The 14,183-nt window shown below is 48.9% G+C and overlaps 1 protein-coding gene across 2 annotated transcripts; it reads right to left on the bottom strand.

Annotated features, from left to right (window-relative positions):
* Positions 1-1,662: 1,662 nt before the first annotated feature.
* GAS2L2 (growth arrest specific 2 like 2) lies at positions 1,663-12,842 on the bottom strand. 2 transcript variants are annotated; one of them, XM_083479210.1, is made up of 6 exons: positions 11,696-12,842; positions 10,667-10,905; positions 9,655-9,762; positions 7,045-7,141; positions 4,665-4,980; positions 1,663-3,912 (listed from the first exon to the last, which is right to left on the bottom strand). In XM_083479210.1, exons 1-6 carry the CDS (start codon positions 12,051-12,053, stop codon positions 2,073-2,075), a joined length of 2,958 nt encoding a protein of 985 aa, XP_083335336.1. In that variant the 5' UTR covers positions 12,054-12,842; the 3' UTR covers positions 1,663-2,072. The 2 variants fall into 2 exon arrangements, with proteins under 2 accessions (XP_083335336.1, XP_083335337.1); XM_083479211.1 differs by having other exon boundaries at positions 10,667-10,902.
* Positions 12,843-14,183: the final 1,341 nt, after the last annotated feature.

The following is a 14,183-nucleotide window of genomic DNA, read 5'->3' as shown; positions in this document are numbered from 1 at the left end:
CCACCTACTGTTGGGTGTTCTGCCTTCTGCCCTACCAGCCACCTCTGGAGAAATGTATTATTATTATTTATTATTTATTCAGTTTATATACTGCCCTTTATCAAAAGATCCCAGTGCGGTATACAGCATTAAGAACACATTTTATGGAGCATAATAATAAAAAGTGTAATAAGAAAATAATCATAACAGTGCCCCCCCCCAGCTTTTACAGGCCATAGATTCTTTAATGGCCAATGGCCATTAAACACATACATGTATGGAAGCGTGCACCAAATTTCACAGGAGTTTCTTCCTGCGAGATCAAGCGCATGGGAGTTGTAGAACATAGCACTGAAGGAAGAAGCAGATGCAATGATGGAAGTAAACCTTTGCAACTTGCAGCTATTTGCTGGGGGTCCCAGAAGGTCGGAGGCAAGTAGAATCACAGGTCTGGGATAGATTCATCAGTAGAGCAGTAGATTCTTAAACTCAGAGTTGTGGGTTCAAGCCCCATATTGGGCAAAAGATTCCTGCACTGCAAGGGGTTAGAGTAGATGACCCTCGTGGTCAATTCTAACTCTGTGATTCTATAGAATTGTAGAGTTAGAAGGAATCCCAAGTGTCTTCTAGTCTAACCCCTGCAAGGCAGCGAGAGTCAGGGTTCTAGCCAAGGTCAGGGCTGCAAAGGCATTGTTACGGGATGGCTTGCAGGGCAAGGGGAGCCCTGTGCCTTTAAACTATGCATGGGGTCTCCTGCTCTTTCTCCTTCTTTTAAACTTTTTTTAAAAATAATAATAATACTAATTGAATACGGGGCTGCTCATCTTCTGAAAGCTGCCCTATATTTGTGCATACACATTTTATGTAAATGTAAATTAGGGCCCCAAGTATTTCATGGACCTAGCAATGCCCCCTTGGAGATATTCCAGGTCCCTCTCTGAATTAAAATTTTATATATATAGTTAAGTTTCTAGCGCTTTTACGCATGGAGATAAAGCAGACAGGGAGTGCTCCAGCTAATTGCTCATTAAGAATTAAACATGCTCCCACCTCCTGGTGTTCTCCTGGCGAATAAGTGCAAGGGGATTTGGGTAACTGACAAGTGCGATGGCCCCTTCTTTAAAAAAAAAATTCAACAAATCAGACTTTATTGCATTAATATTTAATCAAATGCAGTCCTATTAAACATACCAGGAGGCCTGTGTGTTCTCTCTGTTCTGAGCTGATTCTGCACGTTCTTAGTCCCCCAACCTACACGGAATTCGGAGAGTCTGAACTTCCTTTATTGAAAGAGTCAGAAGGCTCTAGTTCTCATGGACGAAAACAATGCATCCAAAATCAGCTCCTGCTGTTTTAAACCCTGGAGCAGGATTCGATTCTTCATGGTGGATAATTGGTGGTCCTCCTGGTGTCGCTGGACTCCAGCTGCCATCATCCCCATCACTCATTGTCTATGGTGACTGGGAGTCCAAAAACAGCCAGAGAACCACAGGTTCCTCATCTTTGGGCTTGTGTGACAACCAAGAACAAGCCTGATAGATGTTTGGGGCAGGTGCATGACAGAATCTGTCGCTATCTATAGCACAACCAGGAAATCAGACCTTAGCAAATGAGCCATATTCCACCTTTGTTTTGTGAACTGCAGAGACGCAGAAGATACTCAACTAAATGCCCCCCACCAGCACCTGTATTCATCCAAATTTATTTCCAGAAAGTCGAAGAACAAAGATAATGATATGTAGAACATACAACTCCCCATTGGCAACCTTTTGTTTCCCTGTGGGATCAACACACCCACAGAGGTACAGCTGCAAGCTTCTAGCTTTCAGGGTTACAAGCTAAGACCTGCACTTGAAGTCTGCTAACTGTTTAGGCAGCTGAGGGAGTAGGAGAGAGGGGTCCCCACCCCACCCCTGGTTCAACATACTGCATAGTTAGCACACAACCATAAATGCATATGGTACAATTCTCATTAATTCACTTTTCTGGCCCGAAACTGAGACCACCAGATACAAAGCGTGGCGATGGGGGTTAGGCACAAGAAAAGACCGCAATTGCAATTCCGAGACTGCAATTGCATCTTTAAGGAAATGTCACAGCCAGGATTCCTCCACGCCTGACGCCTCCGTTTCCCCCTCTGTCACACTTGTTTTCCTCCCAGGACCCCCGTCTTGTGTGGAGGAAGGGCTGTAGTCAGAAAGTGCAGCCTGGTCTTTGGACCCAGTGTCCCCCGAGCCATTTTGCCTCACGGCAGCCTGGTCACTCCAGATTTGGGATTTGACGCTGTGGGCCTTCTTCGCCTGGGCCTTGACGCTGGATCCTCTTTGGGCATGCCTGTACGCGATTGGAGTGGGGATCCTTGAAGGCCTCTTTTCGGGCCTGTTGTCTCTGCGTGGCCGGATTTTGGGGCGCAGCTTCAGCTTATAAATGGAGGGCACCCGCTCCGGTTTCTTCAGAGACCGCCTTGGCTTACTCTGAGGTAGTTTTGTGTCCTCAGGAGCTGGAGAGTGCTCTGGAGAATCAGGAGGTCTGCCTGGCATCGCTTGAGAGGCTCTGGTGTTTCCGTCCACTTCCACACAAGCTGTGTGGTATGGTTCTCCACCTTCTGCTTCAGGGGCCACACAGTTCTTCTCGGGAACAGGACTTTCTCTGTCTAGGAATGTTTTTCTGGCCTGGTTTCCATTCACCAGAGATGGACTTGACTGGGGGGGACTTCCCTCAGTCCCTGCGTGCTCCTGGTGGAGTGTCTTGGAGAGCTCTTGAATAACGCTGTCGTAATGTAGTCCTGCGGGGTGCCACCTCATCTCTCTCTCAGGCACATAGACCCCGCTCCGAGGCACACTTCCTTCAGAGACTGAGGTCCTCGGGGTGATAGGCAAAGAGGACCAGGTGGGTGTGGCGACCCTCGGCCCATTACAGGTCAAGGCCATGGCGTCTCTTCCTTGGCAACAGTCCACTCCAAACCCTCCTAGCCGACTCCCTTGAGAAACGGGGTTGCCTTCAGAGATTTCCTCCAGCTCCTTGATGTTGGCCAAAATCTCATCCTCTAGGCTCCTGTACAGAGCTTGTTCTTCCACCGGATCGATAGGCAGTGGTGTGTAAACACGTTCTGTTCCCCTGCCCAGTTCCTTGGTATCCCCTTGACTCATCCGGCCATCTTTACAAGGTCTTCCTGGAACACCCTCTTGCCCAGCTAAGGTCCCACCATCCTTCAATTTCTGACTGATTCCACCCCCTGAGCTGTTGGAGAACCTGCTGGCTGATGCTTCCGGGCTGACAGCCTTGCCCTGTTCTCTCAGAAGAGGGGCCTTGCCCTTGAAAACCTCTTTCCTGGGCAGGTTGGCTTGGTTTTTGTCCAGGGTGTTACCCCCATTTCTGAAACAGAACGCCTCTTGGTAGCTGCTACCAATTGCTGGTGGCCTGTATGATGTTGGGGTAACTCTTCCGGAGGTCTTGGCACTGCTGTCTTCTTTCTGAGTCACACCTGCGTGTTTTACTGGGGAGGGTGATCGCCACGCTATTGAGTCCTTACTCCAGCTGTGTATGGTGACTCCACCTTGCGGCCTTGCAGGGCTTTCCATTGGGGCCTGGAAGTGCTTGGCTGGACTGCAAGAGCGGGTCTGCGGGCCGTTCATTTCAGGCTGGGACCTTCCTGGAGGCCGGGTCACTGGAGCCCTCAGTGTAGCAGCTCTGGATGACGCTGGCCTCTCTGGTTTCTCTTTGTGAGGTGTCAGTGTTGGGATTCTGGCAGGAGACCTTCCGCGATGTGCCTCTGAGACAGATTTCCGAACGGGCAAGTTGTTCTCCGTGCTTCCGTTCAGCTGGGACAGGACAGGGCATGCCTCTCTTCTGCTCCGCATAGAGAGAGTTGGCTTAGATGCGGGTCTCTCTTCGGGGCCCAGCAGCCTCCGGGTTGGAGTCACTGACCTCGCCCTGAAAGAGAAGAACACAATAATATAAGCACAACACATGCTCTAGTTATCTCCCACTTGGATTACTGCAATGCACTCTTTGGGGCTACCTTTGAAGGTGACCCAGAAACCACAACTAATCCAGAATGCAGCAGCTAGACTGGTGACTGGGAGCGGCCGCCGAGACAACATAACACCGGTCCTGAAAGACCTGCATTGGCTCCCAGTACGTTTCTGAGCACAATTCAAAGTGTTGGTGCTGACCTTTAAAGCCCTAAACAGCCTCAGTCCAGTATTCCTGAAGGAGCATCTCCACCCCCATCGTTCTGCCTGGACACTGAGGTCCAGCTCTGTGGGCCTTCTGGCGATTCCCTCCCTGCGAGAAGTGAGGTTACAGGGAACCAGGGAGAGGGCCTTCTCGGTAGTGGCACCCACCCTGTGGAACGCCCCCCCATCAGATGCCAAGGAAATAGACAACTATCTGACTTTTAGAGGATATCTGAAGGCAGCAACCGGAATTCAGAAGCATTGTTGCCTCCAAGTGCGAATTCCTTGTAGGAACAATGTTGGACCAATGGAGATATATATATATATATATATATATATATATATATATATATATATATATATATTCTAGCTTGTAGCTCATATTCTTTACCATAACATTGTTCCAGTTACTCTGGGCCATAAATCTAGGTTGGTCAAAAGTGAAAACTTTGAGCTGTTGACAGAAAACAAATCCTTCCTATCTCCCCACACATTATCTGTCATCACCTGACGGAAGGGACTCTCCCATGTTCTGAGACCTCCGGGGAGATAAGCAGAGCTGTGGTTTTCCTACTGCTGCCGCTGCCGCCGCCACCGTTGCTCGGAGGTGACCGCTGCAGAGTCTTCCACCCAGGGCTGTGGGTGTTAGGAGTGTAGGTCCTCCACTCCACTGGGGGCAGCGGGCTTTGGGATCGGGTGACAATCAAAGCAGGCTGGGGCTTGGGGTTGTCTTTCCTGGGCGATAAGCGGGCTGTGATTTCGTGTTGGACCGGCGTGGCTTGCATCTTCTGCGGGCTGCCTGCCCTCAAGGCTTGTTTGTGAGCTGCAGAAAGGGTTGGGGAAATCGAGAGAAAATCCTGCAGAACCTCAGCTTCTAACACAGTTATCACAGTATATGCTTTCAAGGTCCAGAATCTTATTTTGTCAGAGATGTGGAATAGCTGAGTAGCTCACAGATCTGGCTTGGCCTCTCCTGGGCACATTCATCCCCCAGGCCCGAGGTTCCTAGAAGGACTAAAGGATAGGTCTACTTCTGCGTTAATTCTGCAAGGAAAATTATACCAGGGATGCAACAGCAAGCCCTGAAGTCTAGAATGGTTAATATTCCAAAAATCCTCTGCAATATGTTGCATCCTGGATCCCACGGACATTTCCTGCTCATCTGACCAGCTCGCTGCCACCCCAATAATTCATTGCTCACATAACATGAAAGGAGATTCTGACTAAATATTAATTAGCAAGAACCTTCTGGCAGCAGGAGCTGTTAGAAAGTGGAATGGACTCCGTCGGAAGGTTGTGGACTCTCCTTCATTAGAAGTGTGAACCACCCTGAGATCTTATGGTGAAGGGCAGTATATAAATCTTATAGAAATAAATAAAAAATAAGTTTTAAAACAGGTTGGATGGCCCTCTGTCATGGATGCTTTAGTTGAGATTGCTGCATTACAGGGAGTTGGACTAGATGACCCTCAGGGTCCCTTCCAATGCTACAATTCTATGATTTTATGATTCCATGAAGTACCGTATTTTTTGCACCATAACACTCACTTTTTTCCTTCTAGAAAGTAAGGGGAAATGTCTGTGCGTATTATGGAGCGAATGCCTGCGGGTGGCAGGGGGGATCTGCTGCAGTCGTGAGCAGAGGATCCATGGTTCCCCTTCCTTCCCTCCTCCATGGTTACAAAGCATGGATCCACATGGATCCTCAGGATTTTTGCATTGGGCTACTCCAAACTCACTGTCAGATCACATGTCTGTGGCCACAGCATGAACCACAAAAATCATATATCCACTATTTCGTTTAGAATATTTTTTTTCTTGTTTTCCTCCTCAAAAAACTACGTGCGTGTTATGGTCTGGTGCGTGTTATAGAGCGAAAAATACAGTACATTGTCTTTCCCAAATTTTGGGAGGTTCAATCAATTTGCTTGGGTCAAGTGCAGTTCTAAGGACTGCATTTGTTATCTGCAGCACTGGCCTGCCCTCTAGTGGACATCAGTGTCACTAGAAAAGTCATGGCAATGGCTTTTATACAAGCTGCAGGTTCCCTGCTCTCTTTCGTAGCACAGAGGGCAGGAACCTCAGGCTCAGAAGATGAATGCAGCCCTGCCAGCCCACGGGACTCTCCCTAGGCTACAACCTTCCCCAGCTGCATCCTCTACTGGTCCTGCTTCACATCCTGGTTTTGCCTGGGTAATGCCTCTGTCCTGGATTGAGGACAGAGAGGTATGTATGTGTGTATAAACTGGCCTGTTGTACAAAGGTAAAATTTATATATGCGGCTCCGCCCACTTTTGCCTCTGGCCCCGCCCACCCCTACCATGTACCTCCTGGAAGGATACTTATGAGAGAATGCAGACTTTGGGTTAGAAAATTGTTCCCCATCCCTGTTATTAGCAGGTACTGTGGTACCATCAGGTCAGGATTTTAGGACAGACGTGAAGGGCCCAACTCAGCAGAAGGAGTATAATAATAATAATAATAATAATAATAATAATAATAATACATCTTATTTATGTGCCATCCATCTGTCTGGGTTGCCCCAGCCACTTTGGGAGGCTTCCAACAAATATTAATCCCTCTTCAAAGGGAACCCTGGGAATTGTAGTTCTGTAGGGGTCTCTCCTAACAACTCTCTGCCCCCTTAACAAACTACAGCCCCCAGAATTCCCTGGAGGAACCCACAAGTATTTAAAGCAGCATCATAGCATTTTAAAGATACGGTTTGAATGTGGCCTGGGTCAAAGCCCTGACATACAACAGCAGTCAGTTTCGAGATCCGCTGGACTAATTAAGCAAAAACACAGGAATGAAACACTTTAGATTTAGAGCGAAAGGCACAGAGATGGCCTTCTCTTTACATCCAACAAGAGCACAGGGGACTTACAGAGCGAGGTGCACCGGCAGGGGTCATGCTTGTCCAGGTAGTGCTCTAGGGTGTCCCAGCCACCGCCCACTCGGACCATCACGTGATTCCGCAGGATCTGGAGCAAAAAGGAGTGCAGGTGAGCACCACATGCCCTTCCCTGACCGTGAGCCACAACAACACCTGCAGTCCTGGGGAATGCTGTCCCAAGTGAGGCCAGCCTGGCAGTGATGCAGACACCTTATCGATATCAGGCTAAGGTTTTTCCTCTACACCTGGGGAACTGAAAAGTTTTAAAACATGGAGACAGTCCTGTGCTAGGTGACTAAAAGATTGATAAAGGTAAAGGACCTCGTCCTGACCCTTAAGTCCAGTTGTGGACGACTCTGGGGTTGAGGCGCTCATCTCACTTTGCTGCCCGAGGGAGCTGATGTTTGTCCGCAGACAGTTTTTCTGGGTCATGTGGCCAGCATGACTAAGCCGCTTCTGGCGAACCAGAGCAGCGCACGGAAATGCCGTTTACCTTCCCGCCGCAGCAGGATACACAGGCTATTTATCTACAGTGGTGCCCCGCAAGACGAATGCCTCGCAAGACGGAAAACTCGCTAGACGAAAGAGTTTTCCGTTTTGGAGGTGCTTCGCAAAACGAATCTCCTATGGGCTTGCTTCGCAAGACGAAAATGTCTTGCGAGTTCCTGCGGGTTTTTTCCCCTCCCCCCCTTTTCTAAGCCGCTAAGCCGCTTATCAGCTGATCCGATAAGCCGATAAGCCTTTAAAAGCCGCTAATAGTGCTAATAGCGCTAATCCGTCAATGGGCTTGCTTCGCAAGACGAAAAAACCGCTAGATGAAGAGAATCACAGGACGGATTCTTTTCGTCTTGCGAGGCATCATTGTACTTGCACTTTGAGGTGCTTTCGAACTGTTAGGTTGGCAGGAGCAGGGACCGCGCAATGGGAGTTCACCCCATTGCGGGGATTTGAACTGCCGACCTTCTGATCGGCAAGCCCTAAGCTCTGTGGTTTAACCCACAGCGCCACCCGTGTCCCAAGAGATTGATAGATAATACTAATTGTTTCACAAGTCTGTTTATGTGCCACAGGCACACACACAGAGAAAGTTAGAACAGTGGTTCCCATACGTTTGGAGGCCCCTGCCCTCTTGGTTCCATAAATTCATTCCCACTGATCCTTTCCCTTATTCAGATCAGCAGTTTACACAACCCACTGGGTAAGATAAAAACACAATAAAACTCAAAACAGTAACATTTAATTGCACATTTATGCAAAATCCAATTGAAATGATTTGGTTTAATTGATTCAACAATGGACTTGATCCTGTAAACTAGTTTTGCAAAGCCTTGTAGTCATTTACGCCTCCACTGGCCGCTTGCCTCTTGCTCCTGTGGGTAATTCCACCCCCTGCCTTTGGGGGCAGCACTGTCCACTGTGGGAACCACTGTGTTAGATACACATGATATTCCTATGTCCTACCTACAGGTAACTCTCTCTTCTCTATAGGCTACCTGCTTCTGGCATGAGCTGGATCCTTATACCTGGTAGGGCTGGGAGAGACCCGCCTTTGACATTCTGGAAATCTGCTGTCAGTTGTTGAAGAACAGAGGTGAGGAACCTTGGGCCCGTGGCCGGAATGTGGCCCTCAGCCTTCTCTATCTGGCCCTTATGACTCTTCCAAGGCCACACCTCATGCTTCTTGCCCTCCTTGTATGATTTCGCCTGGCTGAGATGTGTCTTTGACTCTGATCATACTTCCTGCTTTCCTAGATGGTGGAGGGAACACGAGTGTGACTCTGGGTGCATGTGGTGGTGGGGAGGATGTGGGAGAAATCTGATTCTGCTCATGTTCAAAGGTGAACTTATTGAATTTGCACATTCTAAAACAATATGAGAACCGTAATCACAGCCATCCTTCAAATCCAACTCATCTGAATTTTGCAATGCAGTTCTCCAGCCCACCAACCAACCAACCAGTCTTTACAAAAATGCATATATTAGCAGGGAGCGTGCATGAGAACGAACATGTTAGTGAAAATAACCTACAAAAACACATTATATTAGGGAAATCTGAGGTGCAAAAATGTGTATATTAGTCCAAACTGCATACAAAAATTTGTGCGCTGGGAGAGATTTGCCCTAAGATGCTGAAGAATTGTCATTTGAATTTTTAAATGGCAGAGATGTTGGGGAAAATAGGAAAGTGAGAAAACTGAAATTGACAGGTCCTTCCATCCCTACAATTGGGGGGGGGCTGTGTCCCCTCCACCCACCAACCCAACATGGCAACATTCCAGCTGCCATCATCCCAATTCCAGCTGCCATTAGCCATTAGGCATTATAGTAGTCAAAAGTCCTGACAAAAAAATAGTGCATTAGGAAAAATTCACAGCAAAACACTGATGAATTTTTCAAGAGGATTTAAATACGTGGCCCCAAAGTGAAGAGCTGAATTTCAGGATGGAAAAATTTGGAACTGAGAGGACAGAAATGGACAGCTTCCTCCAGCCCAAGTGTGTGAGCATGCTCAGAAATCAGCTTACTATACAAAAGTAAAATCCACATTCATTGCTCCGCCCACTTTTGCCTCTGGCCCCACCCACCACCAGGCCAACTCACCCTGACGAAGATCAGCAAGTTCGAATCGCCCACGCGGTATTTCCCTTCCGAGACTTTGATCATGGAGAACTGGACGGGGCAGGTGCAACGGCTGACGAGACACTGGACCTTTGCAGAAAGCAGGAGGATAAGAATAGTAATGAGTTCAGCAACGACAACCTGAATATGAGTGAGAGGAAGTGTGGAGTAGTGGTTAGCGTTTTAGACTAGGAGCTGTGAGATGAGGGTTTGCCTTCCCCACTCGGCCCTGACGCTCACTGGGTGACCGTGAGATTGATCACCAATCGCCCCTCAGCCTGGCCAACCTCACAGGGTCGTCGTGAGTATGAAACTGGGGAGAACAGTATTGATGAGCTTCTTGGAGTGAATGTGAGACACAGATGTATAAATAAATAGCACATTGGAACTCCCTGCCTATTGACATCTTCGCTGTTTGCTTTCCAGCGCCTGTTAAAAACATTTTTGTTTAGACAAGCCTGTCCAGATATTTAGCAGGTTGGTGTGAGTTTCCAATTCTTTGTAGTCAATTGTTTTTGAAAGTCTTAAATTATTTTTGAAAGTCTTAAATTATTGTAATTTTTTCTTGTTGATAATCTTGTTGTTTTATGCTTTGAGGTTCTTTTTTTAAACAATCAAGCAGTGTATAAATTTTATGAAATAAAACAAATAGTCGGGGGAATGACGATGATGACAGGTGGCCCTCTAGGATTCTTGATGTGGACCTCCAGAGTTGCCCCCAAGCCACACCCCTCACCAGCCCTGCCCTGCTCCCTTCCTTTGCTGCTTTTGCCAGACACAAATGTGTCATAGAAATATAGATGTGTAGAGCTGGAGGGGATCTTTAAGGGTCATCTAGTCCAAACCCCTGCAATGCAAGAATCACAGCTACAGAATCCCTGGCAGATGGCCACCCAGCCTCTGCTTAAAAACCTCCAATGAAGGGGAGCCCTTGACCTGCGCAGCTTAGGGACCCTGTGTTTGCCCTGGGGCGCGAATCTGCCTGCTCAAATACCATCTGGTCGAGGTTCTTGAAATTGGCCGGCTTCCTCTGGGCCCTTGGGAGGGGGGTCTCTTCCGGCGGCAGGTTCAGGTCCTCGCGGATCTCCTCCTCGATCTCCTCCTCCATCTGGATGAGGGTGGGGGCGCTCATGCCAAAGCGGGCGGCTCGGCGGGCCACCTCCAGGAGACAGAGGACAAAGTTCTTCTCGTTCTTGCGCAAGACCAGGTCTTCCGTCTCGAACATCAGGACTTCTGGAACAAAGCAGGTGGGGTGAAAGTAGGGGACCGCTAGGCAGTGTGGACTGAGGGGCGATTGGTGGGGAAATGCCGCAGAGAAACCAAGTCAGGGGTATCAGCTAGCGCTGTGTCGAACTTTTCTCCTCTGGTTTTTTTCTCTGTTCTCCATCAATCAAAAAGCGATTGCGTTGGAGAAGTCCCCCCAAATCAAGAGTTTTCACTCCCATCTCTCCTCCAAGGCAAGGCAAACATCCTGATCCCATCTCTCATCATGGGGGGTTATGCCTTTCCCCACCAACAGACTCTCCCCCTGTGGGGAGTTGGACATAGCCAACAACATGCTTGATGCTGACCATCCACAGGAGCATAAAATAGCTTCCTGGATCAGGCCATTGGCCCATCTAGCCCAGCATCCTGTTCTCATAGTGGCTGAACCCAGATGCTGGTGGGAAGCCTATAAGCAGGACTTGAGCACCAGAGCCCTCTCCCCTCCTGTGGTTTCCAGCAACTGGTATTCACAAATATTGCTGTCTCCAGCTACGGAGGCAGAGCACAACAGCCATCAATAGCCCTCTCCTCCTCCATGAATTTGTCCAACCTTCTTTCAAAGCCATCTAGGTTGGTGGCCATCCCAGCCTCCTGTGGGTTTAACTATATGCTGCTACTTTTTGTCCTAACGGAGAACAAATCTGGTCCATCTTCTGCGTGATGGAGCCCTCCCAATCTTGTTCTTTGCCACTCCAGAGGGCAGAATTGGAGGACCAAGATTTGGCAACCCTTCCTCACCCACTTTTGAGCTGCGTACCTTTAATGCCCATTTCCTTCCGGCACCACTGGATGAAGTTGGATACGTTGTCCCTGGCTTGGAAGGTCCCTGGCTGAGCAAAGTCGTTGCAAGTCACTTCGCAGGTGGGCAGCTGGAGCTTGTGGCTCAGACCAGGGTACCTCTGCTCAAAGTCCCAAGCCACTTGGGTGATGCTGTTGGCATGGTGACAGAGCAAGACCCCTGTCTCCAGGGCTTCCAAGAAGAACTCCACGTTAATGTCCACATCATAGAGTTCCTTCAGCCACTCGGCCAAGTCCTCTTTCATGGCATAGAGGTATTGTTCCCCGGTCTTGTATGGACGGATGCTCCTCATACGAGCCTCCTGGATTCCAGACATCTTCAAGCACTGGGGGTGGGGGGGGACTCAGTACAAAATCTGCTCAGCAACCTTAAAAACTCCAGCTCTCTCCTTGCTGTTCATCAACCCATCCCTTGAGCCACTCCCAACCACCTGTGACATCAAAACAAATCCACCTCAAAGTTATATTTTCAAGGCAGACTTTGGCTTCATGCTCCATCAGTTCTCACAGAAACCAGGGATACATTTGATCCCCTACAGCAGCATGGCTGGATTGTCTTGTCGAAATGTTGGTGAGGCGGGAGCTTCTCCTGAAATGACTTCCTAAGATCTCCCATCTCATGACCTCATGGTCCTCACCATTAATGGTGGCTCATCATCAGCTTGTCCTTGGTTCAAAACTCGTTTCTGGCAAGAGCGGAGCGTCCCTCGTTAGTCCACCACTGCTCCACGAGGCAACTATTGGATTCCTCTTACACCACGAGCATCTGATATCCTCCTATCTTACGCCCTCGAACATATTCACACACACACACACACACACACACACACACACACGTCCTTCGGGGATTTGCAGAACTTCTGGTGCAAGATCCGTAAAAAGAGGGAGAATCTCTTTTGCAGGGCCGGGTCCCTGGTCTGTTGTGCTTCCTTCTTCCAAGCCGTGTTCTCTTCTCCTTGGTGACAGACAACTCTGGACAAAACACTCCCCGTTCGCCCTGGTAGATCGGATGTCACTTTGCCTCGGCTGGAGCAAACAACCCTCGCTCCTTTTCGCAACACTGATCCACCCGAGCAAATGAGATACTGCGAGCACAAAGCATGGCGGGGGGGGGGGGGTGGGCAGGTGGGGGTGGCAAGACAGATGTCCACTCACTGGAAACCATGGAGAAAGGACAGGTTAGCTGGTGCAAGAGCTTGGATGTAGCCAGGGTTTTTGTTAGCGGGGGCAGAACCTCAGTTTGCTATGCATTTTTTTAATTGATTGAGGGGCAGCTGCCCCTCTCTGCCCCCCTTGGCTACACCCATGTGTAAGAGTCAAAAGTGACGTAATAGAAGTTTATAAAATTGTGCACAGTGTGGCGAAAGCCGACAGCAAAAAGGTTCTCTCCCTCTCATAACACTAGAATTCAAGGAGATCCAAGGAAGTTGAATGTTGGGAGATTCAGGACAGATAAAATAAAGGACTTTCTCACTCAGTGCATAGTTGAACTGTGGAACTCACTTCCGCAGGAAGCAGTGATGGCCAGCAACCTAGACTAAAAGAAGACTGGACAAATTCAGGAACAGGACTATTGATGGCTACTAGCCATGATGGCTATTGCTCTGCCTCCAGAATCAGATGGGCTCTCCCTGTGCACTGCTCCAACTGGTGGCTGGTGTGCATTTGGGACTGGTAGGACAGAAGGCAGGGAGCCCAACAGTAGGTGGCGCCAGAGCCAAAGACAGGCGCCTGCAAATTGTACAGTTGTACCTCGGTTTACGAACTTAATCCGTTCCTGAAGTCCGTTCTTAAACCAAATCTGTTCTTAAACCGAGGCGTGCTTTCCCTAATGAGGCCTCCCGCTGCCGGTGCCCTTCCACCATTTGGCTTCTGTTCGTAGACCGAGGTAAAGTTCACAAACCGGGACACTACTTCTGGTTTTATGGAGTTTGTAAACTGAATAGTTTGTAAGCAGGACTGTTCATAAACTGAGGTACCACTGTACTTTTGTCTCCCACCTCCTCCCTGCTGAGTTCTACAAGGGGCAACATTGAGACTTAGAAGAAGGAAGCTGACAGACAGGGTCACCCCTTGGGCTGGTTGTCAGTAAGATGGTGGGGGGGGGGAGGGAGTGCTGGCTGGGGGCAAACTAAGGTTGGTGAGGCAGTGCTCCAGTTGCCCTAAGGAACCAGCCTCCACTGCACTCTTGACATTGCTGCCGCTTGGTCCCACCCCCTCTACTTCCCAGTAAAAAGCAGCGATGCAACCTGCCAGAGATGAAGTGATGCCAACCTACCCCACTGTCTTCTGTGACTGGGGGCACCATTTTGTGTTTTGCCCCAAGGGACAAAGTATCTTGGGCCCATGATCCTGCTTTCAACTGAGAGACCTGGAACTGCCTACGGTAATAAAGTGTGCCACCGGGCTTGTGCAAAGTGCAATTCAAGGCTGCTGGGTAACTTCAT

Source organism: Podarcis liolepis, assembly GCF_965112155.1.
Source record: "Podarcis liolepis genome assembly, chromosome: 16".
In the NCBI taxonomy this organism is placed as follows: Eukaryota; Metazoa; Chordata; class Lepidosauria; order Squamata; family Lacertidae; genus Podarcis; species Podarcis liolepis.
Note: the sequence above shows the minus strand (reverse complement) of the source record. Positions and strands in the feature narration are given on the sequence as shown.